Source organism: Zosterops lateralis, assembly GCF_965231275.1.
Source record: "Zosterops lateralis genome assembly, chromosome: 20".
Taxonomy (NCBI): Eukaryota; Metazoa; Chordata; class Aves; order Passeriformes; family Zosteropidae; genus Zosterops; species Zosterops lateralis.
In genome coordinates, this window is record NC_139780.1 from 1,424,419 (window position 1) to 1,451,742 (window position 27,324).

At 50.6% G+C, this 27,324-nt stretch overlaps 1 protein-coding gene across 2 annotated transcripts in view; it reads left to right on the forward strand.

The window, feature by feature from the left end:
* Positions 1–16,276, forward strand: part of PNPLA7 (patatin like domain 7, lysophospholipase) — a 120,858-nt gene extending 104,582 nt beyond the window's left edge. Inside the window, exons 31-36 of one of the 2 annotated variants that reach the window (XM_083876059.1) lie at positions 1,405–1,553; positions 3,249–3,401; positions 6,579–6,686; positions 10,248–10,332; positions 14,177–14,280; positions 15,231–16,276. In XM_083876059.1, the coding sequence (XP_083732185.1) occupies positions 1,405–1,553; positions 3,249–3,401; positions 6,579–6,686; positions 10,248–10,332; positions 14,177–14,280; positions 15,231–15,311 (680 nt within the window). In that variant the 3' untranslated portion in view covers positions 15,312–16,276. The remainder of the gene's footprint in view (positions 1–1,404; positions 1,554–3,248; positions 3,402–6,578; positions 6,687–10,247; positions 10,333–14,176; positions 14,281–15,230) is intronic. The other variant, XM_083876058.1, reaches the window with a different exon arrangement.
* Positions 16,277–27,324: the final 11,048 nt, after the last annotated feature.

Sequence of the window (27,324 nt, forward strand, 5' to 3'; positions counted from 1 at the left end):
AGCATTTGCTGCTCAGGCTGGTGTCACCTGGAGCATTGTGGGGCCATGGAAGGAGGGATATGGGGTGTGGGATGAGCTCTGAGCCCCCCAGCAGGTTACAGGGTGTGAATTTGCCCTTTTTGGGGTGTGTTTTGTGTCAGGGGTCACTGCAGTCACTCAGGGCTGGCCGAGGCAGCAGAGCCCTGCAGGGTCACTGAGTTTGTGACTCAGGTAAGGAGGGTAAAATCAGACACTCCCCACCTGAGCAACCCAAGTCATTCACATCTTCCTGTCACACCCTGACTTTATTTTTTTCAATCAGGGCTGTATTTACCTAAAACCCAGAAATAGAAAATAGATCCCTCAAAATCATCATCTGGCATTCTCTGTGCTCACAGGCAAGAATTGTGACTTGAAAAGCAAAGCAGCTCTTGCATCTCCACAGCTGGAGAGGGCAAAGAGCGGACACAGGTGACACTGGGTGAGAAACAATAGACTGAAGGAGCCCAGGAATATAAATCCAAGTTACAGAACAGAGATTTAAAGAAGTGTCTAAATTAAGCCTCTAAATTGGCTCTTCAGAGCTGTGGTTTTTCCTACGCAAAACTATTCTGGAAACTGCAACTATCTTGGACTCTGGGGGTGTGAAAGAAATATAAATTCATTCTGTGAGGTTCATGTCCTTCTCTTCCCTCCCCTGGCGCTTCCCTAAATCCTCACCCATATCCAAAGCCTGCAGCTCGTCCTTTCACTGACCTTGAAGTAGGAAGTGTTGCCTCATTTCTCTCCCACTTTCAGATGTGAATCTTTCTCTTGGATCCCAGAGCTGTTCTCAGGCTTCCATCCAGCCTCTCCTTCCTGTCCTGCTCCTCCCATTGTCACCTTCTCCCTGCAGCGTTGGCACTGCTGCCGCCTCTCTCGAAGACACTGCCACTTGTTCTCCCTGCAGGTTCCCCCAGGGCTTTTTTTAGGATTAATGTGGGTTTGATGTGCTTTATCCCATGATACCCAACGTGGTGTCACTGCACTGGTGCTGTGTCCCCTCACAGGGCTCTTGGTGACCTGATCTGGGGCAAACCATGCCCAGCAGTGGGGACTCACCCTGGGGTCACTCAGGGCTTGGTGGGTGCAGAATTTGGGATTCCTCCCTCCCCACTGAGCCTTCCTGAGCAGGAATGGTCTGGGCAGAGCTGCTGCAGAGTTTGTCTGGATTCACAGAATTTTTTAAGCTGAAGGTCCCTCTGAGATTGAGTCCAACCATTCCCCAGTGTCCCCAAGTGCCACATCCACCTGCAGGGACGGGCACTGCTGCTCACTCATGGTGTGTGCCACCTCAGCTCCCACACCTGAGCCACAGGGGTCTGTATCTGCCCTGGGGGCAGCCCAGGGAGGGCAGAGAGGGCTCTGACACTGCTGTCCCCACAGCTGACGTGGCCAGGTCCATGGGGGCCAAGGTGGTGATCGCCATCGACGTGGGCAGCCGGGACGAGACCGACCTCACCAACTACGGCGACTGCCTGTCGGGCTGGTGGCTGCTCTGGAAGAGGTGGAACCCCCTGGCTGAGAAAGTCAAGGTACTGGGGGCTAGGCTGGAATGGCAGATGCTTTTCCAGATCACTGGGAATAGTGGGAGAAGTGGGGAGATTCAGGGAGCAAGTCTGTGCCGGATTTGTTGTTTTGCTGGATTTGAGTTCTTGTTCAGAGAACAGGGTACAGGGAAGGGAGTGATGTGGGAGGGGGCTGGCAGAATTCTTAGAGCAAAGAAACCTTTTCTTGGAGCTGCATAAAGTCAGAATTTATTAATTTTACCCATAAAAGTAGTAAATCTGTCCAGTTCACTTTCTATCCTGTAAGTCTCTGAACTGCTGATTTAGGGAGATTTTAGCACTTGGCAGTAATTAAGTACAACTGATAAACATGGGTCTGCAGAGCATGATTTTATCATTATTATTATTTTCCTTTTGTTGCATGTGGGCAGGCCAACTCTGTTTTCCTTACTCTGCATTTCCTAAATTACCTGGCTCTGCAGCTATCTGCCAAGTGAATATTGATTTTAATTCTTCCTCCCAGTTCCACTCCCCAGTTGGAATTGGTCTCAGTCGTACCCAGTGAAATATTTCAACTGCTTGAATGGCAATGGGCACCCATGGAATTACTTCTGAGCACCACAGAACACTTTATTTTACTGGTGATGGTAAAACAGAGTGGCCAAACAGAGTGCTGGTGGAGTTTCCATCTGTGGAGATGGTCAAAACTTGTCTTGGACAAGCTGACCCTGCCTGGGCAGGGAGAATAGACTGGATGATCTCAGGGGTGCCTGTCAACTTCAGCCATTCTGCAAAATCTCTGCCCTGGCACTGGACAGATCAGAGAATCAGGGAATTACAGACTGGCTTGGGTTGGGAGGGACTGTAAAGCTCATTAATTTCCACCCCAAAGCTCCAAGCCCTGTCCAGTCTGGCCTTGAACCCTTGCAGGGATGGGGCATCACTGATTTCTGCCTTGAAGGATCACTGTGCCCCTCACCTTAGCACAGATCTTTAAGTTATATGTAGGATATATTCACTATATCCTGGATAGAGATAGATAGATAGATAGATATAAAGATATATATGTATCCTGGTAATATATAAGGATATATTCACTATATCCTGGAGATTTGAATATACAATACATATAATTATATATATAAGTATATTATATATATAAGGGATATATTCACTATATCCTGGAGATATATATATATATAAGGATATATATGTATCCTGATAATATATAAGGATATATATGTATCCTGATAATATATAAGGATATATTCACTACATCCTGGTAATATATAAGGATGTATATGTATCCTAGTAATATATAAGGATATAATTACTATATCCTGGATATTTGAATATACAATATATATAATTATATATATAAATAAATATATATATATAATATATAAGGGATATTTTCACTATATACTGGAGATATATATATATATATGAAAAAGGATATATATGTATCCTGGTAATATATAAGGACATATTCACTATATCCTGGGATGCAAACCTTGGTTCAAGCTCATTGAAAGACAATTAATTCCCTTTGTGGTGCTGCTCACGGTCGCTCCCCCTCCCTGCCCACCCTGGGGCACAGCTGGAGCTGTGCCATGCAAGGCCACCCCCAGCTGTGCCAGCTCCTTCTCCCCCATGGCAAACACACAGAGCAGGGTGTGCACTCCCCTCTGAGGAGCTGATTTGTGCCTGGTGCTGGGGCAGGTGCTGAACATGGCCGAGATCCAGACGCGCCTGGCCTACGTGTGCTGCGTGCGGCAGCTGGAGATGGTGAAGAACAGCGACTACTGCGAGTACATCCGGCCCCCCATCGACCGCTACGGCACCCTGGACTTCGGCAAGTTCGACGAGATCTGTGTGAGTGCCTCCCCTGCAGCCTGGGGAACAAAGCCCTGCAGGGCTGGGACTTTCAGGCTTTCTGCTCTAAAGGGCACTGACCCACTTGAGTTCATGGGTTTCTGAGATTGAGTGATGGCACTGGGGTTGTGGATGTGTGGTTTGAATAGTGTTGTGTGGTCCCACGGGGTGAAAAAACTTCAATTTGGGGTTTTTGGGTTTAGGTTTCTTTCTGACCCAAGATTCAGGCTGGTGATTCCAGTGGGTCTTTTTCTGTCTCTGTTCTCTCTGACCTCTGAAGGCTTTGGGTTGGCAGGAGAATGATGTGGAGTCTCAAGGTCTTGGTTTTCTTGGTTTCTCGTGTTGTTTATTAATTCTTATCTTACGATTCTCTGTGTCCCCCAAGGTGTTCACAGCAGCTCGGACACGAGGTGACTCCTCTGTGATGGGAGGTCACTCTGCTTTATACAGATAATTATGTGTCAATTATTTACCATTCCATACCAATGTCTATCACCTATATTAGAAGGGTCATTTCTACTTTGACCAATCCACTGAAACTCCCTTGTGCCCACGTCACTGCAGACAATGGATGCCAAGGGAGAAGGAAAAGAACTCAGGGTTCCACCCTAATTCCTCCATCTTGTCCCTTTTCACCTACATTCTAAAAATCCAAAAACTACAAAACTTTCTACCTGATGATAACTACACCACTGTCTGTTGCACATTTGTGACTTGCAATTCTTCTCTGTGTTGGAAGTTTTTCTCATGGACCAAACTCAAAGCCTGTGTCCTCCTGGGCTCTGTGCCAGGCAAACCCCCCTGCACAGACCCCAGACCCTCTTTCTCGGGTCCCAGGTCTCTCTACTGAGGTCTGTGACCTTCCAGGGTGCCCAGAGGGATGTCCTGGACTCTGATAATAATGTATAGGGCAAGATGGGGGACTTTGGGTATTGTCTGGGTCTTTCTTCTTCACCACCTTCCTCCTTCTTCTTCGTGAGTTTGGGTGGTTTTCTGTAATTGCTTGATGGAGTCCACATTGTGGAGTTCAGGTAGTTAGTTATTTGGTTTAAAGTAAAAAAATACAGGTGGCATTTCATAATTGGATGGATTGTCCTTGAAAAGACCTTGTAGAGAGAGAGAGGCGCTCCATTTTACCTTGATTTCCTTGCTAGTCAGAGCTCACAGCTCTTGAGTCTGTAACAGAGATAAATAATAAACACCAAGTCTGAACATGCAAACTTCATCTCCCATGTATTAATCCCAACCTTGGCAGGGAAAAAGAAGGCAGAGCTGTCACACCCCAGCACTGCTCCTCACAGCTCTAATTACTGCTGGAGCCCCGTGCAGAGTGAGAGGAGTCACTTGGCACAGAGTGAATAATTGACACTCAATAATGCTGTGGAATGATATCCCGGCCGGGAGATTGGATTAGCAGCAGGAATTGAGTTAGTAATCTTGATTATATAATGACCTGTGAAGGGAGAGGTTGTTCTCCCTCTGTTTTGGTGGCAGCTCCTGCTCAGCTGCTTGGTCTGAGCTGCTCTGGGCAGTTGGGGTTTGTCCTCACTTTCCCCTCCTCCTGGAGCTTCTTGTAGCATGAAAGGTTTGCAGGAAGGCCTTGAACCCTGGAAATTGAGGGAAATGTGAAAATAGCTGGTTCTGTTAACATTTGAACACTTCTATGAGTAAAATACCATCCACAATTCCTCTGCACCATTTAAAGGGTCAGGAAATGGCAGCAGTGTCAGGGTGTTGGGAAAGTGCTGCTGCCAGGTCACACATCAGTGGCATTGGGTGGTGTCTGTGTCAGAGCCCAGCATGGGCAGAGCTGGCTCCAGGTGTGCAGGGAATTGCTCTGTGTTCACAGCAGGAATGTCCCTGCCCAGGGCAGGCCAGAAAAAGCAATTCTGGCTGTGTCTCCTGTCAAGAAAGTGATTTTACTGTCTCCGTCCATTCTTTGCCTGTTTCAGCCATGCAGGCATCTTCCATGTCCAGATACTCCTGCACAGCTTTGCTTTTCTCTGGGGAAAACCACCACTCCTCCTTGAAGTCAATCTCCATTACACTTCAGTGAGAAGCTGTGATGCTCCTGAGCCTGCAGACTGATCTCTCTGGTCCTGGTTTAACAAACACTGCCCAGCCCCAGGAAAACAGCTGAGCCCTGCAGGGTCTCATCTGAAAGACTCCTCAGGACACACAGCAGCTATTCCAAACCACCAGCTGATTTCCCCAGTGTCAATATTTTCTCTGAGATATTTGGAGCCTCTTGGCTCCTGGGCAAACACTGCTGTCTGCCCGTGGATCTGGGATTTGCTGATAAATAATTCCTTGTTCTGTGCCAGCTGGAGAGCCCTGGCTGATTTGAAAACCTTGACAGACAAGGTGTGGTAGTTCATCACAGGGACAGATCATGGGCTGTCACATCCCTGCTCTGCTCTAACCTGGTGCTGTTAAAGAGATGTAAAGGCACCAGGCAAATGTTGTCAGTGCAATAAAAGCTGAGAGAAGGGCAGTTCCTCAGGGGTGTCATTGTCTGTGAGCAGGTTCTTGGCACGAGGCACTGCAGGGCTGGAGGGGCAGCACCTCCTGGGTCCTCATTCCCTGCTCAGTAACTTCTGTCCACAAGGAAACTTTAAACTGTGCTGACCTCAGAGGGAAGGACAATCCTGGCATTCCTTTATCCCCAGGGGCTGGGAATTAGTAGAGGGCTTGATTTCAGCTGTGTGCCTGGATTTTACAGGAAATAAAATTGGGCACCAGCGTTTTCCAAGGAGCTGAAATCTTCTCCTGTCAAACCCCTCTTCAGTTCCTGAAGCTCAACTTCTCCTGCTTGTTTTGGGTCAGCCTGACCCTGCCAGGGCAGAGCTGTCAGCTCCTTTTTCTCCCCTTCATCACCCCCACCCTGGGCTGGGACAGACTGTGACAAGTGAATTCCAGCCCCAGTGTCTGCCCTGCTCTCAACCCTCATCCAAAAACTGGAGATTTAGTGCTGCTGCCAGAGCCAGGGCTGGAGATGGGATAGGGCTCTCAAAACCTGTTGCTCTGTCCTTTGCATTTGATTTTTCAACATCATTTCTATTTCATTTCTGAGAAAAAGAGTAAAACTTTGAGTGATGCCTCTGTTTTTTTTCCAGTTGTTTCCATGCTAATGGAAGTTATTAGTTACTTTTTTTTTTTCTGATTTTTTTTCCCCAGGAAGTGGGATACCAGCATGGGAAAACTGTATTTAATGTGTGGTGCAGGAGTGGAGTCCTTGACAAGATGCTGAAGGACAGGCAGGAGACCTGCAAATCCAAAACTGATGTAAGTGCCCAGGGAAATTCTGCTGGGGCTGCTCAGGGCTGGGACAGGGGACGGTGCCCTGAGGTTGGTTCACAGCTCAGAGCTCTGGATTTCTTGGCAGAGAAGTTCCAGTTGGTTTTAAGAAAACAGTTAACATTCCTTTTTGAGGAATTTTGGATAATACATTACAAGATAAGAGCTCACTGTGCTTCCTCTCCTTTGAATGGCTCTGATTTGAAACCCAAGTGCTACAAAGGCTTCGTGTTTTACCCAGTAATTCTTTTTTATCATCTTTTAGAGTGAGAGGGAAATGAGCAGTAATTTTTTTTAAGGGACGGCCAGAATGAATCACAACTGTCATGAGCCTCAGAGAGGGAAGTCAAGTGAGGTGAGAGATGACACTGAGGATTTGCAGCTCTCCAGGGCTGGGTGGCAGAGCTCTTTGGCTCTGAGATAGGGGGAGGATGGATGGCCCAGGGGTGAGGGGTGGATGGTTCCACATCTGAGGGGCTGTGAGTCACTGAAGGCTGGAAATTACTCTGTTGAGAGGAGGGGAATGTCACCCTCAGCTCCAGAGGGACTTCCCAGCACCAGATGGATCTGCCTGGCAGGGCCAGAGTGGCTTTGGAAGGGGCACACAGGGACTGAGCCCTGGAGGAATCCAGCTGGAAATCCAGGAGCCCCCAGAGTCCTCAGGCTGGGATTTCTCCCTGGGAACACACCTGGGTGAGGAGGTGCTTCAGTGTGGCTGCAGAAGGTGGGTCCTCAATCCACCTCTGGCACCTCCTGGTCAGACATGAGGGGCTGGGCTTCAGTTTTTGTGTTACAAGTCACAAGGAGAAGTCAAGGCTGGGAGAACTCTGTGAGTCAGAATTGGTTGTGTCCCACTTCAGCCTCACTTTTATCACAGCCTCAAACATTTCCACTGCTGTAACAGACACTTTGTTTAAAGAAAACTGCTTTTTAAACTGCCCTTTTATGGGATGCAGTAACGGAGGGGAATATTTCACTGGAATCATGATGGGCATTTCTCACACCTGCCCTGGGTTCTGTGGCACTTCAGTGCTCTGGGAGAGCAAATGTGTCACGTCCTCATTGCAGACACAGCCTGGCCCTGCTCTCACTCGATAATGAGGCACCAAGTGCTGATTGCTGAGGTGCCACAGCATGGAAATATCAGGGCTGGGAGAGTGACTCACCAGCCCTGCCTGTCACAGGCTCTGTGCTCCCCTGCTCCCCCCAAGGACCTGCAGGGTCATCTAAAAACTCCTAAAACTCCACAGCCTTCTAAAACCCAAGTTTTGCATCTGATTTTCTGTTGCAGGAGATTTATTTCTATGAAGTTACAAACTGTTGCAGCTCCCACTGGGGTATTTTTCTTGCTTTTCCATTAGAGTCACTTAAGTCCTTTCTTTAGCTGTGTTATCTTCCAGGCAGAGCAACTGATATTTTTAACTTTGCCTTTCATTAGCAAAGGTTTTGATGCTTTATATGTTTTAGTTCTTCATCTATTTCTGGAGTGTTCAACATCTGAGAGCTGAGTGCCATTTCTTATCGTCTCCTTTCCATGTCTGTGAGCATTGCAATTTTATTTCAAAATCCAGATATTTAATAATTCAGATGCTTCTCCTTTGCTTTGATCATTTAGTCCCTGTTTGTTTTGTCTCCAAAATGCAAATACTGAAGACACAAACAACAGGAACCTTACATAAACTTTACTTTGAGCAGCCCTTACTCTCCCCCAGTATGGAATGCTGCAGCACCATTAATTGGATATACTTGGGGAAGTTTTGTCTACTGGGGTGTTATTCATAGTCAAAGCTAAATATAATCCAGCAGACTACAATAGTAACTGTTTTTCTCCTCTAATTTATTTCACAAAGATTGTGCCAAAGAGAAAACTTTCCTCCTTGAGGAAGAAAAAAAAAATATATCAGAGAGGTTTGAGAGAAGGTTTCAGGTGGATCTGAGACACTTCTTTCATTTGTGTAATCTAATGGGAGGGTGATTTTGTCCTTAAAGTAGTGAGAGGAAGCACTTAAACATTAAATTCTAATAGGAGTTTAATGGTTTTCCTGGGGCACACTTTGGGCCCTGCAGGATTTTGTTTAACTGTTCATGCAGAGCCCTGGACTTCCATCCCATCCCATCCTCCAGGGACAGCCTGGCACTTGTCTGCCCCAGTGCTGTGCACCCACCTCAAAATCCTCATGGATTTTGGAGTCCAGGGACAGCCTGGGACGTGGCTGTGTCCCTGTGGTGGCCAGAGGGTGCACCTGTCCCTCCCTGAGTGTGTGGCACAGACTGGAGCTGCCAAGGAGCTTTTCTTCCCTGTCCTGGGAAGGAGCTTTCTGCAAACCCTGCACTGGGAACGTTCAGGTTGGATGTTCAAAGTGATCCTGGGCTGACTCATCCTTTCCAGCAGTTCCTTAACAGTCACAATGAGCTTCCCAACTTCTTTATATTTGAAGGTGTGTGTGTCCTGAGCTTACTGCTGTTCCATTTCATGCAGGTACCTTTTCATTCCCTCCAGGCTTTTCTCTGCCCCCGTTGCTTGTCCTGGATCTGCTCTGTGCTGTGGCTGTTCCAAATTACATCAAAAATCAGCTACAGATGAAAGGTCAACTGAGAGCACCTTGGTGCAGCAGCAATGGGCTGTGCTGTCACCCCACAGGGGTTCTGTGATTCACAGGGTTCTCTGTTCTTGCCAGAAGAGCAAAGGATTGTTCATAAAACCCCCGTGTTAGGAAGTTCTGCTCTGGGTGGTTGGGAAGACGACTGGCACAGCAATTCCTGGCAGCCCAGTCCCCTCTGCCAGCTCTCCTCCATCCCTGTCCTCTGGGTTGGGGTTAAACTCAGTGGGTTTAAAAGAAGATGAGAGGTGTTGAGGTGCCCAGCCCCAGAGAGGGAGCTGGGGCTGCAGGCAGCCTGAGAAGGCTCTTAAATGTCAAATTTCTTAGAGGAGAGACTGGAGAAAGAACTTCTCCAAGTAGAGGACACAGCCCACTGCTTGGCTGAGACAGTGAAAGCAGAAAGGGTTTATTGGAGGGAGGAATTGCAGTAGGAGATGTCCCTGCAGGCTCTTGCTGGCTGCAGCCCTGGGGCTTTTAGGGGTGTCTGGGGTGTCACCCAGGTGCCCACCTGGTCACCTTCTCCAAGGCAAACAGGAGCTCCCTGGGGGCTGCACCTGGCCCAGCTCTTATAAAGGGACCCTGATGGAGAAAAACACACGGGGTGAGCTCTGTCCATGCCAGGGACAGCCCCTCCTGTGCTTGTCTCTGGGGTCTCTTTTATAGTTTGCTACATTTTTAATAAGTCCTCTTGTTGTGTGGGTGGAAAAAGAGCCATTAGGAGCCTGTCCCAGTGTTGGGAATCCCATCTCTGCCATCAGACCTGCCTCAGGAGAGCTGCTTTGAGGATTTCTCACTGATGACTAATGGCTTTTGAGGGGGCAGCTGTGGAGAATTGGTGCGTCTGGAGCTTTGTCTGTTCAATATCATTTTTATACAGTCTCGACTGGGGTTTGGATTTTTTCTGTGTGTATTTGCTGACAAACCTTTTCATCCCCTTCCTGTGTTGCAGAACGTGACCTGCCCCACCACGTCCTTCACAGACCTGGCCGAGATCGTGTCGCGCATCGAGCCCGTCAAGGCTCCGGTGGCTGATGGTGAGTGGGGACAGGGACAGGGACAGAGACAGCTCCTGCCCTGCTCAGGGAGGGGCCTGAGCCTCAGTGGGCCATTCCCTGCTCCCCTCAGAGCCCCAGAGCCTGTGTCCCCTCCTGCCACCTCCCCTGGCACAGAGAGCTCAGTGGGGATGTCACTGCTGTGGCCAGGCACTGCTGTCAGCCTCTCCCTGGGGGGAATAATCCCTGCTCCAAGGGAAGGACCACAAGTGGCAGCTCAGGTTCCATCCCCTGGGGCTTTCCTGTGCCCCTCTGGTGGCTCCATGCTCGGCCAGTGTTGGGCTGGAGGTGCTGAGTTAAAGCTCTGCCCCAAGGATATGTTTTCCCTGCTGTCTGAGTAGGATCAGGAGTGACTCACTAGCTCCACTGCTTTGTGTGTGCTCCTGTTGTGGGAGCAGCAGTGAAGTGAAGTGATGAGGAGCAGGTTCCAGCTCCTGCATGGTGACACCAAAGGTGCTCTGTGCCCCGTGGTGGCCCTGCCCTGCAGAGCAGCTCCAGCTTTATGGAGCTCCCAGATCCCAAAGGATCAGAGCCTTGCAGGCCTGAACCCCCTGAGTGTGTCACCAGGGCTGGAGCTCTTTTCTAAACAGTCTCTTCCCCTCCTCCTGATTCTTGTTCCTGCAGAGGGAAAGCTAAAGTTAGCAGTGCTCCCATCTGTGACTGTTTGTAGAGATGTCCCTGTGGTAATTTGAAATGCTAATTACAATCATATGCCTTATGAAGAAAATATTAATCAAATGTGGTTGAAGCAGCCATTGTGAATAAGAGTGAAGAGTTCATGGTATGTGGTTATTTAAGGCTCAGGCACTGAGACTTGCTGAGATTTAACCAGAGCACTGGGACAGATCCTCCTTCCTGATACAGTTCCTGATTATTCCCCATCAGGCTCCTGCCTTGTGCTGGGTGAGGCCGTGGATGGGATTGTGGCACATTCTGGGCTGAGGAGGGGCAGTCCAGGAGCTGCTGGGGATGGGATGGGATGGACAGGGGCAACCTGTTCTTCAGGGATGCAGAAATCCCTTTGGGGAGGGATGGGGAAGCAGCAGAGCCCTGTGCTCTGCAGGATCCCCTGTGCTCCTGCTGTGGGTGGAGCTGCTCCTGTTGGGGTGGCAGTGCCAGCAGTGACAGCAGTGACATCCTGGGTGTCCTCTGTGCATGAACCTTCTGCTGAAGAGCTCTGGGGGAAGGTGTGTGCTGAGCTGAGCTCAGGGGGAGGGGGACATCCCTGCAGTGGCCTCGTGCCTCTCAGGTGGCTCCTCGAGGCTTCTGAGCTCTGGGGGTGAAGGTTTGTCACCTGTGATGGGGAGGGGACAAGGAGCTGCTTGGTGGCCTGGCTGTGACCCTGCACTGTCACCTTTGTTGTCCCTGGAAATCCTTTCCTGAGGGAGGTGTTGGATCACGGAGCCTGGGAAAGGCTCTGGCAGCACTCTGCAGGTCTGGGGTGGCCAAGGGAATCCTGTCAGTAATTCTGTTCTGAAGAAAGCAAAGGGAAGGGTCAGCACAGAGGGTGAGAGGCCTGGATGGGGCAGGAGCTGGGTGGGCTTTGTGAGAAAAGGGCAGGGGAGTTCCTTCTCCTCTCTTGAGCACACTGAGAGCACTGACCAAAACCATTAATTTTTTTTTTTTTTAAGGGAGTCTGTCCCTCATGCAGGGCTGAGCAGAGAGACCTGACTACCAGAGTTCTGGGGCACAGAGTTCTGCATTTCACAGCAGTCCCTGTTCCCTCTCTCCATCCCCACATTCCCCCAGCCAGGACCATCCCTGTGCCCAGCTGGGATTTGGGTTCACAGAGCCCTGGCTGTGGCCAGGAGAGCTCAGGTGCCACTCCCCAGGGCTGGCTCTGTCACATCCCTGCTCCTGCTGCCCCTGTGAGGGATTGCTGAGCCCAGGTGATCAAGCACTCGTAGCAATGGTCATTTGGATAAAAGGATTTGTGCAGAGCAGTGTTGATGGTGGTGTCAATGCCTGGGTTTGCCATTCAGCTGGAGCAGGAGACACCCCAGCACCTCTCAGGGGACACAATTAGCAGGCTCCAGGCCACCTCTGCATCTTTGCTGCTAAAAAAGGACTTTTCTGAAGCAACATTAGTGACAGACCTGCTGTGTGGAGGATGTGAGGAGGGTGGCTCTTGGTTCTGTGTCCTCAAAGAGCTGTTAAATGCTGAATAGTGCTGGGAAAATCAAGGAGTTTGGTCTTGATGGCAGCTGCTTTTATTGGAGGTATAAACCCCAAACTGTTGTTTGTGGTGTCTGTTACTGTTCAGATGAGTTGCCAGTTTCTCTGGTGTATTTTATCAAAGATTATCATTAGTGTGTTTAGTAAAAAAACTAAAAATCATTCTCTAATTCACAGTAAAAAAAAAAAGCCCAAAACTAAAAACAATAAAAGAAAATAAAAAAAAGACCAAATGTCTTTCATTGCAATGTTCTAGCAGTTGGTTGTAGTTATGTGCTAGGAGAAAACAGGGGAACAGACTGTGCTGTTGTCTTCAGCGTGGAGCAGATGCTATTGACAGCTCCCAGGAGAAAAACTTTACCAAGGATTGGTTTAAACAGGAGCCCCTCTCTTCACCAGTGGGCTGCAGCCAGGTATTGCTTCAGAGCTCACTGGAATTAACTCAGGAAAAGGCAGGAAGAGCTGATGTCACACAAACGTGATTTTAACGATAACAATAAAATGTCATTGTCACACTTTAAGCTGCATCCTGGAGATGTGGGTGCCAGATCTGAGATCTGCCACAGGCTGTGCCTCACTGCCCTGGTGTCACATGTGGCTGGGACAGGCTCTGCAGGGGCTGCTGCTGCACTGGGGGTGAGCTGGGACCATCAATGGCCCCCCAGCCCAGCACATTGGAGTCAGCCCTGGCTGCAGGTGGAGTCATAAAAGGGTTTGAGTTGGGAGGAACCTTAAAGCTCATCAATTCCACCCCAGCCATGGGCAGGGACACCTCCCACTGTCCCAGGCTGCTCCAAGCTCCAATGTCCATTCCAGGGATCCAGGGGCAGCCACAGCTGCTCTGGGCACCTCTGCCCACCCTCCCAGGAACAATTCCTGCCCAAAATCCCACAAATCCTGCCTTCCTTAAGGCCATTTTCCCTCATCCTGTTTCTCCAGGCCATTGCGAGGTCCTGCTCCTGCTGCCTGTTTTGCAGATCCTCCAGGTGATCTCCAGGTGCTGGCTCTGCCCTGATGTGTCCTCATTCCATGGGAACAGCCTGGGGCCTTCCCTGCTTGTCCTGCTGCTGTGCACAGCTCTTGAGACTCCCTAAATTATGTTAATCTGCTGGATTACTGGAGAAAGCAAGTGATTGTCCTCTGCAGAGAGGAAGGGGATGTAAATGTCACCATCCCCTGTGGAACAGGGATTGTGAGGCACTCAGTTATCAGCTCCACAGCAGGCAGAGCTCACCCTAAGCCTGGGATCCCTGTTCCCAGAGCCACTGTGCCCAGGAGGTTTGGCTTGGCAGCTCAAAGGCTTCTGAATGTGTCCCAGAGGTTTGGGTGGAAAACAGCAGCTGTGCTGTGAAGGGCATTCCCCAGGGAGCATCCCCCAAAACCAGAGCCTGTCCCCACAATGGCCTGGACAGATGGACAGGGCTGCTGTGCTGTGCTTCCTTGGCTTCTGGAGGGCTCCAGGACATCAAGTGACAAAGATGTGCTTTGTTTTCATGTGCTGGGGAGCTGAGACCTGTGTGTGAGCAGTTCACTGAGCTGCAGAGAGCTGCTGGCACTGTCCTGTGCTCAGTGACACTGACAGTCACTCCTCTCAGTTTCCTCTGTCTCTGCCTGCTGGTTAAACCCTGTGCTTTGTCTCTTTTCGCTTTAGATGAGTCAGACTACCAGACTGAGTACGAGGAAGAAGTCCTGGACAACCAGAAGGATGATTATCTCGATTTCATAAGCAACCAGGCTGAGGAAGACTCTGACTCGGTACAAACCACACTGGAACAGGCAGGGGCTGCTCACTGCTGAGTCCTGCCTGAAGGGTGGGAGGTGGATGTGTTGGGAAATGCTGACAGAAACATCTGGGAGGGCCTGGCTGAGGAGGACTGTGCAGAATTACTTTTTGTTAGTACAGACACTAAATGGCACAGGCTCACCCTCCTCAGGTCAGTCCCTGCCACGTGTGGCAAAACCTGGGCACGGTTAAATCCTGGTCCTGCAGCTCTGTGGGTTTGTTTGTGAGGTGGATCAGGGCTGGAGAGGCTGAGGGAGCTGCTTCCTCCAGCTTGGAGCAGAAGGGAGGATCTGCCAGGTGTCTGAAGGGTGGGTGGGGAGAAGAAAGTGGGTATGGAGAAGATGCACAGCAAAACAGGCACAATTTGTGCTGAAGGAAACCCTCCCAGTGGGAAATGCTGCCCTGTACACACAGCTGAACCCCACCCTGAGTTCTGCAGGGAGAGGGGGAAACTCCACCCTTGTAGATACTTGAAAAGCAACCCCCAGAAGAACCATCTCCAGCACTTGAGTCAGCCCTGCTTAGAGCAGATGATTTGATTTATCCTCCAGAGGTCCCTTCCAGCCACAGGGGTTTCACTCTGTGGGACAGCAGGATCACCCTGAGGTAAATGTGCACTGTGAGACCAAGTGTGGACCCCCAAGCTGAGCAGCACAGCTCAGACAGGTCACATCCCTGCTGCTCTGACTGCAGCAGGGTTTAAAAGGTGCCTGCTGTGTTAGTCATGAACAGTTCCTGAGTGGGAGCACAAGGATGGTTTGGAAAGGACCCAGGTGAGGGTGTCAGTGTTTCGAGAGAGGAGATGCAGTGATGGGGCTTCTGTTTGCTTACCTGAGCTGGTGGGAAAGGAGGTGACCAGGACATGTTTTCTCCAGCTCAGAGAGGACACTGAGGTCTGTTTGTGTTTCCTTTTCTCCTGCAGGATGAGGAGATGCAGCTGAGGAAGCGCAGGGCCGTGCCCAGCAGGGAGGGCCAGGCGAGCAGCACCGGAGAGCCGGGATAGAGCCGGGATAGAGCCGAGCTGCCAGCTGGGAGCCACAGCCCATCCTGCTGACAGAGAAGCCCTGTTTATTTATTGAACACTTCAGCAAACCAAAAACAAGGTGCAGATGAATGAAGCCAGAGTTCATCCTTCTCCAGCCAAGGCCGGGCACTCAGCACAAGCACAGCCTGCACCGTGCCCAGTCCCTTTGGAGCTCTGGGGACGAGGGGCTGCCCTGGTCCCTGCTCCTTCCTACAGCAGCACTTACTGCTCACAGACTGGCAGAGGGGAAATGTGCAGTTCCAAGCTGCCCTGGATTTTTGCTGCTGTGTTTTTAGCCGCTGTTTTTACTGTGAAGGCCCAAAGAACACCAGGGGCCTCTCCCTGCAAGGGGCTGGGAAGGCTCCGAGCAGCAGCACTGGAGACAGGGAGGGATTTGTGGGTTGCTTTCTTTTCATACGAATCAGATAACTGTAATTAACTCCTCAGTGACTTCCAACCATGTACTGGTGAGCAGTGCTCTGACAGGAGCAAATCTGAATGTATTTCACTTGAAATCTAAACCTCAGAAATGATTGTGAAGGGGGTGGCCATAGGGCCTGGATCCTCGAGGCATCAGCAGGACATTTACTGATGGATCATGGAGCTGATACTTGCCAGGCAGCTCTGGGATCACCACTTGGCTATACTTGCCCTGTTGAAATAAAGTTATTTTCCTGGACTGAAATGTCTGTCTCTTTCTTTGCAGCAGGTCCTAACAAAGAGAAAAGTTGTCAACAACTAAGAGCCCAACTTGCCTCTGCTTATATCAGACTTGCAAAGGAACACACACAGTTTCCAGCTGCTCACCCCAGCAGGAGTCACTGGGTGTTGTCAGGCACTGGGGAGAAATCTCCAGTGCTCTGTCCCCAGGGCTGGAGCTGTTGGTGGCAGCTGGACCCTGTCCAGACATCCCCTGGTGCTTGCTCAGCTTGTGTCACATCTGTCATTGCCAATGGCTGCAAAACCAAGCTGGTTCTTGCTTCATGGAAACTCCAGCTCAGCTCCAGCTGTAGGTGTTGTTGCCTTGAAGGGATTTGTGGACCAAGGACACCCCCAGAGCTGCCTCCTTCCCCCAGCTCTCCTGGTCCTCTGGGCAGCACCACGGCTGAGCAGCACCCCAAGGCCAGAGACGTGTTTGGTGAGGACTGGGGCTTGTAAAAGCTGTGAATTGTTTCTCCTGGTTACACTCCAGGAACCTCTCCCTGGAAAACGGGGATTAAAACATGAGCACAAACCCCAGAGATGATGGGGCTCCTCCAAGCCCTTACCCAGCCTATCCTGGGCCATCTGCCTCCAAAGGGTAAAGCCAAAACCAAAAGTGCCTTCAGCAGAGGTTGGATCCAATCTCCTGGCAGTGGGCAGTGTTTGTCACAGCTCTGTGCTGCTGGAGCAGGAGGCAATTCCATGTGTTCCCTCTGCCCAGGGCATCCCCCAGCTGGGGCAGGACAGGCACCACGGGTTATTGTGCAGAGGAATGAGAGCTCTGTCAGGCTGAACTCAGCTGCTCTTGTTCCAGGAGAGCTCTTCCCCTCTGTTCAAACAGGTAATTCATTTCCAAGCTGTGTATATTCCCTATAAACATCCCAGCAGCCAGACGTGCTCCTGGAGCTTGGGTGGGAACTGCTGGGCTCATTGAGGGAGTCACAGAAAACACAAATATTAGGCTGCTGAGTGTGCCAATTAGAACCTCTCTGATTGCTTTGTGCCCTGTACCAGGGGGAAACAGCATTTAGTTCAGATGTATGAATTCAGAAGATGAACCTCTGATGTGAAAGTCTCTCCTAAATAATTGATCACGTTTTTCCTCCCTGCTGCATCTTCCGTAGCTGAGCCCTGGACGTTAAACCAATCTGTTCTTCCATGCTGAGGAATGTAAACCTGTAATGGGACAAATCTAAAAGCAAAATTGTTTTTTTTCCACCCTGCTTTGCTGCTGGCTGGGTCCTGCCCAGGTGCCAGAGGTGCCAGAGGTGAGTGTGCCCCGTGCTGCTCCCACACCAGGGGCACCCCAGTGACTGTGTGTGCAATTCCATGTCAGGAGGTTTAAATCAATCCCTGCCCACGTAAACAGCAGCTCTGCCCCGAGGAGCCAGGGCTGCATCACCCCTTTGTCCCCCAGTATTGCCATAATACTGACCCTTGTGATGATTGTTTACATATTTTCCTTTGGAGTCTCTCAAAACAGTCTGTATTGTTTTCATTCTTCTCAGTGATGGACTTCAGGATTGACCACTGGGGTCAGAGAGGTGTTCCCCTCATTGACCAATCCTTGACCAAATCCCAAATACTATATAGACCCTAAATCATAATAAACTCCTTATTTTCCCTGGTTCTGCCTGACAGGTGAGTGTGGTTCTTTTCATGTCCATAATTGCGACACCCCAGGCTCTGCTTTGCTGGAAATGCAGTGGGAGGAGGGTGGGTGGAAGAGCCTGAGGCTCCTGTCCCCTCTCTCCTGGCCTGGGCTTTGCCTGGAAACCACCCTGCAGTTTCTTTGTGGATGTGTGACATCCCCATAAACATGAAATCTGACCAGAAGTTGGATGAATTTCTCCTTGCTGAAAGAGCTGAAGCAGTTGCTGAGGTTTCATTGTGGGTGAGGAGGACACAGAGCTTGTTCCCACAACAAACCTGACACCAGCCAGTGCCAGCAGGGTCACGGCAAGGCCCTGAGGAGCCACAGCCACCAGCAGGAGCTACAGTGGGAATGTTCTACTCAAAACCTTTTGGCAACACATCTGGTGGGAGTAAAGCTTTGACTGAGCTTTCAGAAATGTGTCCCAGTGATGAATTCACAGTCCCATCCTGCTGGGGGCCTGGGCTGAGCCCCTGCAAACATCCCCAGGCTCTGCAGTGACCCCTCTGCTGCACTGGGGGGGCTCAAGGCAGGGATTTGGCAACCAGGTTCCCTCTGGAGATGGGATGCCATGGAGGAGGGAGGGTGTTTGGGGTTGTCCCCACCAGGAGCTGGTGGCAGTGGCACTCCTGGGGCTCAGTGCAAGCAACAAACTCAGCTGCTCCCTTAAAGCAGCCCCATGAGCTCCTAGAGAACCTGCAGTGGGATTTAGAAATGGAAGCACCAGTCCAAACCCTCCAGAAAGCCCTGCCCAGGCTGAGGAAAAGCTTTGATCTGAGCAGTGGGGCTCTGGCTCATGCCCAGCTGGTTGTGCCAACTCCTGCTGTGGCTTCTCAGCTTTCTGTCCCTGTGTGGGGCTGATGTGTCCGTGCAGCCCCTCCGGGCTCTGCTCCACAGGCAGCCACAGCACTGCTCCTTCCCTGGCAGACGTCATTCTCCCTGCGTGTTGTTCCCAAATTAATCTCCTCCTATTTACTGGTGCTCCCTGACCTCCCCCAAGGTGTGATTTTCCCTGCGTGCTGCCCGAGGCTGTGTTGGAGCTGTGGGGATGCGGGGGCTCGGCTGCGCCGCTGCTTTTCACTCGCTGTCGCTGCAAGAGCTGCTGAGAAAATCAGCAAACAAGAAATAGATGGGAAATGTTTTCCTCTCCCTCCAGGGCTCCACGTGGCAGGACTGGCACCTGCCACTCTCCTGAAAGCCCCACCAAAACATGGCCATGGGGGCCCAGTTTGCAGCATGGGGCAGTGGCACTGCTGAGGTGGGATTTGATGGACAGAATTTTGGGATGCTTTGCTGGCACTAAAAGGCTGACTCCCATAAATATTCCTTCCCAGATGAAGGTTAGCTCTGCTCCCACTAGGGCTGGTGGGGTTTGTGTTTGTGTTCTTTGTCCCTGTCCCCTCCTCAACCACCACCAACCTCCTCAACCACCACCAACCTCCTCAACCTCCACATGGAGGTTTTTTCCTTTTTCTCCCAGCGGTCCTAATTTGGGTTTTAGAAGAGAATACACCATAGATACCCACATGTGAGTGCCAGGATGGTTCCTGGAGGTTCCCTGCAGGCAGCAGGAGCAGCATTCCAAACGCTGGGAAGGCGCCTGTGGCCTGAGTGTCACTCAGCTCAGACATGGCCTGTGCACATGGCAGAGCCACAGTCACCACTCACCACTGCCACCAACCTCAGCAGGGACAGCTTTTAATTAAGCCTCATGCACTCAGGGGGTATGGACAGGAATGAGCTTCCCATCAGGAAGCAGCTGGGCCCCAGCTCTGGAGAGGCAGGGGTTTGTCCCTAAGGAGGGACATTTGTGTCCATCGTGCCCTGCAGACAGAGCTGTGCTGAGCCCTGGCTGGCACAGAGCCCCGTGGCACCAGGCAGGATCAATATTGGTGAGGCACAAATGCTGGCAGTGCTGCTGGAAATCCTTGCATTTGGGAATTTGTATTTGGGAGGGAGGCTCAGCAGCACCACAGGCACCTCTGTCCTGGCGGGGCTGAGCACAGCTCCCGCTGCAGCACACGTGCAGGGGATAATTCGGGATCAGCAAGGACACCGAATGTGCATTAATTTTAAATGTACCATAAATGACACATTTTTTCCTTGGATGAGGCACGTTGGATGTGATGCACAGCCCCGGGGGAATGTGTCAAGCAAGGCTGATGCAGCTCAAGCAGCCCTGACCTGGGCGAGCTCCAAGCTGTGCCTGTGCTCAGGCATGCTGCTGCTCTGTGGGTCCCTATGGGGGTCACAGCTGACCCCAAATGCCCTGTTTGCCCTTTGAGGGTGCTCTGCAGCCCTCTGGAGCCAAGGAGGCACAGTGAGGTGCTCACAGACTGTGCCTGCAGCTGCCTTTGCATCCAGTGTGAGGTTTTGCTCCACCTGACACAGGAGAGTCCAGCTGTGCGTGGGCTGAGCTGCAAACCCTCCCTCCCTCCCCTCCTCACAGTCACTGATGGCTGCCTCAAGGCTCGGGCTCTCCAGGGAAGGTTTCAGCTGATCACTGCCACAAGGGCTGTTTCTGCATTTGGAATGAGAATTTGCCCAGCCTGTTGGCCCTTGTTGGATGAACCAGGGAAGGAAGGACATGTGTGTCAGCTCTGTTACCCTTGGCATCATTGTTCTCAGTCCTGTCTTGGTGCTTTCCCCTCTCCGACTGCTGTGGAGCTGCTCCCCCAGTGTGTGACCAGGTTGTTGCTGCTGTTCCTCTCCCCAGTTAGGTTCTGGATTACCTGGAAGTGGCTGATGGGTGACTCCTCTACATCTCCTCTTCTCACCCTGAAACTACTGCCCCACGGCTCACCCCCAGCACTGTCACCTGGTGGTTGTAAAATCTCTCCCCTCCACTTGCACCCTTGCTGGAAATAGAAAGCTTTTAACACAGCAAAGTTCAGAAAAGCTTCTAGAGCTGGGCTGGCAAAGCAGTGAACCCCTGGGATTTTGGGAGTAATGAGGCAGGAAAGAGCTGGCAAGGAGGAGGTTGTGGCAGCCCCGTGGGTCGGTGCCTGGGCTGCAGCCACGAGTTCTGACACGGGGCTGCACAAACCAGGCAGCCACAGCCACCCCCAGACTGCTGGGACACACACCTGGGGCTGAAGGAGATTTTGGTCCTGAAAGCAGAGGAGAACTGTACTTTGCAGGTGTTGTTGGGGTGAGTGTTGTTGGGCTCTCTTTCTGGAGCTCTTCTGCAAGTGGTAAACCTTGTCATGAAGTCCAAGTGTCAGGAAAGAGATTTTTCAAGTGCCCAAAAGAGAGAAGGTCAGGATAGATTGATCAGATGCCCAGTGACACTGGGAATGAGCCTGGCCCCTGATGGAGCTGTGGGCAGGGTGGACACCAGAGCCAGGGAATGAACCACACATCCCATCAGCTCCACTCCCCATCCCTGGAAGTGTCCAAGGCCAGGCTGGATGGGGCTTGAGGCAACCTGGTCTAATGGGAGATGTCCCTGCCCAAAACAATGAGATCCTTTAAGGTACCTCTCAACTCAGTCTGTGATTTTATGATCACTAGAGTCAATCTGGGGGCTCCATAAGGCCCAGCTGGGCTGGCTACACAGTTTGGCCCCCTGGAAAGCTGAGTTATTGAGGATAACTCCCTTGGGGACCCAAATCCAGGCTGTGCCCGTGTCAATCTGCTGATTCTATCCAAGGCAAGGGAAATGTGGAAACACAGAGCCAACCTCTGTTGAGTCCCTGCAGAGCAGCACCCACCCTGCACATGTCCCTGCTGCAGACAGCCCTGGCTCCCACAGGACCCTCCTCCTCCTCCCCAAAATCTGCCCTGGGTTCTGTGCAGATCCACAGGGAGCCAAGCACCACGTTCTGGGGACAGGCTGCTCTGTGGGGGCTGTTCCTGGGGCTGGCACCATCTTCCCAGCACGACCCAGAGGGGTGAGAGCTCTGCCTTCCCAAAGTAGGTCACGCCATGAACTCGAGTGTTGTTCGTGGGCAGAGCTAAAAATACTGTCAGAGCTGAGAGCTCCCCGAGCTGCCAAAGGGCCTCCAGGGTCAGGCTGTGGCCACCACAGGGTCAGGCTGTGGCCACCACAGGGTCACCAGGGCCACCTCGGGCTGCTGGGGCCAGGCTGGATGAGGAGCAGGTGGTGGAAAGGCCCCTCTGGGGCTGCAGGTGCAGAATGCACAGGAGAAAATGTCTCTCTGCTGATGGTGGATAAATTATTGCAGGTGGGCTCCTGTTCCTTGCACAGACCCTTTTCTGTGAGCCTGGGATGTCTCATTTCCAGCCTCCTCATCTGCTCAGAACAGCCCCTCAGCTTCCCTTCATTCCATGTTAACAATTTCTGTCAGACAATGATGTCAGGGAGAGAAAAGTAACCCCAGCCTGATGCAAGAGCTCAGCAAAGCAATCCTCTTTCTCTTGGGGAAGTGAGTGTTTCTCTTTTAGTGCCATGCTTGTGGAGGGCACCGAGAGGATGAGGACAAGTGCAGCAGGGACATGCCTGGAAGGGTCCTGTGCTGCTCTGAGGTGGAGGTGACAGCAGGTTTGAGCTGGAGCCTGTCCCCATGACTTGCTCTCCATGAAGTGTTTGCAGCTCAGGGACTTTGTTCATCCCCTCTCTGGGGTCTTGTCTGACTCCTTTGGCACTTCAGCTGTTCCCTGGAGACACCTCTGGTGTCCTCTGCCCACCATTCCTTGCCCTGCAGGACTGTCCTGCTTTCCTCATCCTCTCCCTCCAGTCTCTGCACCTGGGGCCTGCACTGTGGTTGCTGGAGTGATGTAAAACCAGCTGCTCTGATTTACTTTCCCTTGATGATATCTAGATTTTTTTTTTTTGTATCCCATCTTTTTTAGATGAAACCTTTCCTCCCATCCTTTTTTTGGATGAAATGTTTCCTCCCAACTCTTTTGGATGAAACCTTTCCTCCGTTCCTGTTTGAAAGCTGGCCTATTTTAACACTGCCAAGTGAAAATGGGTTGTGCAACAGAAAAGATCCCAGTCACTCTGTAGAACTTCTCTGTCATAATTATTCACTGCCAGTCCTTCTGCTCCCAGCAGCTGTATAATTTATCAGCTGTGTTTTGTGCTCATTTCTCAATCAATGATGAAAACATTGATTAGTGTCAGGCTGGGACTGACTCCGGCAGAATCCCTCTAAATCATCTCTGTTCACTGACGAGTCCTTGTTTTGGAGCTGGATTTGCAGCTCTCCATCCATTTAATGTGGGCTTTATTGGGATTGTATAGCGCTAAATTTGTAATTAGGGTGTCATAGGATATTAAGTCAAACACGTTGCCAAAAGCTAAGCAAATAATGGCTACATGGTAACCTTTATCTACAAACTTGTAATTTTCTCAAAGGATGAACTGAGGCTCATTTGACAAGACACTTTCCATTACACCACGCTGAGGGGTGTATTTTTAATCCCTGAATTCTATATTAATTGAATCCTCTGAGTCCTCTCCATTTTTCAACCTGGATGTGTCATGCTGGACTGAGCAGCTGTTAACCAGGGCAGCTGAGCACCCCGCCAGCATCCTGCCAACCCTGGCATCTCCCAGCCTTCCAAACCCTCAGCAGCAGCAGGAGGAGGAGGCTCAGCTCAGCTCAGTGCTTTGCTCAAGGGCCCTCAGGTGCAGCTCACACAGCTCTGCTGCTTCACAAACCCCACAGATGGCACCCAGGATGCTCTGGGTTGTTATTAGACCACAGACAATCTCATCACCCTCATGTCTGACATTCCCATCCTTTCCAAATGCAGAAGGGACACACTGAGGGCCTTGTCATCCTCACCTAGGGATGGTATGCTGAGGCCTCTCCATGCTTGGAGATCTTCAAAACTCACCTGGGCAATCCCTGAGCAAGGCAGTGTCACTTGGGCATCAGTCCTGCTCCGGAGGTTGCTTCTGACACAAATCCTTTTATGCTTTTCTAAGTTTATGAAATGAGTCTATAACATCATTAATGTTTCTCCTTTTTTCCTGATGTATTCAGTGACCAACTCTTTACTGGTTGTGGCTTTGCCAGACATGGATTTTCCTCTGTCCATTTACCTTCCTCTATCAATAGCTCTGCTCCATAGCTTGATGTGGTTGTTGCATATTGATCAGTATCTATTCTTTTCTTCCTCATCATATTTAGTGTCATTTTTCTTCCAAAGGCTGTTTTCAGGATTACCAGCTTACAGGATGGGCTTTCAGCCAAACTTACATTTTCTTGACTCTGCAATATCAGCTTTTCTGCCCTGTCACAAGCTCGACTCAAAGAACTGCTGATTTCCCACTCTGCAGAAGGTTTTTTCCCTCAAATACTCAGAATTGCCACCATCTCCATGAAGTTTGTGAAGCTGCTGGTTCCAGAAGTGATGAAGAGCCCAGCAAACCCTATCAGGCCATGGAGGGTTAGGTGACTCTGTGGCAGGAGCAGAGTGCTGAGCCCATCCAGTCCTGGTGCCCAAGGGAGGTTCTGCTCCACCTGGTCACACCTGCACTGCTCTCTGTGTGTGTCTGTTCCACTGCTTCACAATCTTTACACAGTTTTTTCTTCAGGTGGAACCTGAATTTCCCCACCACAGTATAACCCCATTGCTCCTTGCCCTGTCCTGTCTTCAGCCTTGTACATAACCAGAATGTGTCATTTCAGTTTCCTGGGGTGAATTGGTCTAATTTTCAGCCTTTGCTCACAGCTTGCACTCTCCCACCATCTGACCCCTCCTGGTGCTCCCCCTGAGCCCTCTCCAACCAGTCCAAATCTCCCCTGAAGCATCAGAGGCTGGGGTTGTCCCAGCCCTGCACAGCCCACACAGGGCTCTGTTACTGTTATTTCTCATGCCCTGACATTCACCTGTTCTGCACAATCACAACACTTCTGACTCTGGTTCCACTGAAGATTTGCAGCAGCATCCAGGTCCTTTCCTACAGAGTGGGTGATGGATGGAGCTGCTGCCCATCCCAAGCTCACTGCCAAATCCCACTCAGCACTGCTTTGAATCACTATGAACCTTTCAGGGCTGCTCTTCTTCCTCTCTGCAGGACAGCTTGGAAGTGGGGCAGGAGCAGGGACAGCAGAACCTGAGCACACTGTGGCCACTCCTCTTCTGTGCCTCGGGCTATTTTGGTAGCAATTGTGGAATTTGTTCTCCTTGCCAACAGGGTCTAAGCTAGAGGCTCTTCACTGCCTGTGCCTTTGTGTGATGCTCCAGCTGAAGCAGATGGCACCTATTTTGTTCCACCCTCACCATGGCCAGGAGCTGCTGATGGCCCTGGATTCGTGTGCATCCCTCCTCATCCTCCAGCTGAGCTTTCTGAGTCATCCTCCCTGAATGTTTCTCCCTGCTCCTTGAAGGCTCTGGGTAGGATCAGTCCCCACATGCCCTCCCTTGCTCAGCCTCACGACAGGCAGCAGCACCGTGTTGGAGGGAGCTGTTCCTGCCCTGCCCTGGGCTCCATGGACAGTGGGAGATGCATTTCCAGCTCTATGGAGGTGCCCTCAGAAGCTCTTCCAGCTTCCCTCGGGTGTGTCAACCTCACCCCTTGATGTCATCTGCTGGGAACACCCTCAACCCAATCACTGGTGAAGGTATTTGACAGCACTGGCCCCATACAGACCCCTGAGAGGCACCACTTGTCACTGATCTCCACCTGGACATTGAGCCACTGACCACTACTCCCTGGATGTGACTGTCCAACCAATGCCTCATGCACTCAGCAGTCCATCCATCCATCCATCCATCCATCCATCCATCCATCCATCCATTTAAGACAGAAGGATATTGTGGGGGACTGTCTCAAATGTCTTACAGAAGTTGAGACAGATAACATTTTCTGAAGTCCCCCTTGTCCACTGATACAGATGATCTGAGCCCTTCTGCCAGCAGATGTTTCATTTCAGTGAAACTTTTAAATACAGCAAGGGTTGGACATGGTGTAGGGTAGGGTTGGAGCAGAGTTTTGGGAGTGAGGTCTTTCTTAGGGACACAGTCATACAAACTTTCCCATAACCATAACATTTTTTTTCTTCCATCTTCGATATGACGCAGTCACTTCAAACTTCAGCTCTTCTTGTGCTGCGTGGTGCCAATGTCAGGACAAAGTCAGGCTGATATTTTGCCAAACAATGAAATACTGAGATGTGGATGGAGCAAAAACTGAGTAATCACTGAATCATTGAGCAATCAATTACTACCCGATCTGTTCCTGGAACTGTTTCTGGAATCCCGACCTTGAGGAACTTCCATGGTAGGGCCAACCCTGCACCTCCACAGCTGCTGAGCAGTCCCTGGGATCCCTGGGAGTAAAACATGTCCCTGGTAGGTACAAAATTAGTGTCCTTTCACCAGGAGGGTGGTCAAGTGAGGGAACAGGTCACCCTGGGAAGGATCAACATCCAGCAAGTGCCTCAGTGTGACCAAAAGAAGTTGCTGTGCCAGATTTCCAGCAAAGACTTCCAAAGCCTTCACACTAGGGTTTCCAAAATTCTGTGGAGGTGTTAAGGAGTCTTTTCCCTATATGACACATCCTTTTTTTTTGTTTCCTTTGTTATATTAATTGGTTTTATTATTTATTGTAGCTTATTCTGAGGGACTGGCTTATGTCAATTTGATGTAGCCAATAGGAATGAAATTACATTTCCACCCTGCCCAAATTCTCCTTCCTGCTACAGCTGATGCTCCTTGCTTTTGTTTGTCTCTACCTGCTAGATTATTTTAAGGGAAAAAGAGGTATCTAATATTAAGGTGCTCTGGAAATGCTCATTCTCCTGTCAGCTCTCCTGACTCAGAAACATGGTCTCACCCAGAGTCTTCCTCTCCTGGGCAGAGGAGTTCCCTCACAGGGATTTGGGATCATGGTTTTGAAATCATCATACCCAAGGGATGGACAGTGACCACAGCAATCACCAATGCTGAGACTGTGTCTTTTCTTTGATTAATTGGGGTGTGCTCAATGCTGTGGTGGAGCCACTAGCCCTGGAGGGATTTAAAAGATGTACAGATGTGGAACCTGGGGAGATGGTTTGGTGGTGGCCTTGGCAGTGCTGGGGGAATTGTTGGACTTCATGACCTGAGAGGACTTTCCAACCTCAGTGATTCTATGACGCTGATACTTCACATTTCAAGCTCTCAGTCCTAACAAGGCTTCCATTTGGGATACAAATCTAATAAATAATAGGCATGGCTGAGTGCTGAGACATCTTTGTGGCTTTCCTGTGACCTGGTGTCACCTGGCCATTGTAAGGCCAGCGAGACCCAAATGGAGCAGCCCTGTCAGGAAGGCAGCTCAAGATTTCAGCCAGCACAGTAATAACTAATTGAGTGTATTTCAATCATGAGATCCACAGAAGGAGAGCAAACTCCACAGAGTAGAAGGAAATTGCATCTTAGAGTAATCTGAATGTGGGTAGATAATTAGGCCTATATTTCATGGGAACATTTGCTGGGCAACATAATGAAAAGGCCAGCAACATAATTTTCTTTAAGTAGTGTGATGCCTCCCACTGGGGTGGTGCTGTGCCAGTGCTGGTGCTGCAGTGCAGGGAGCAGGGAGAGGCAGTGCCCAGCCAGACAGTGGTGCCAAGCTGGAGCCTGTGCTCCCCCTCTCTGATATCTGCTCAGAGAAAGCTGCTCAGGGCTCCTGCCCTGCAAAACGGTGGCAACCCCACAGCCTCATCACTTTTC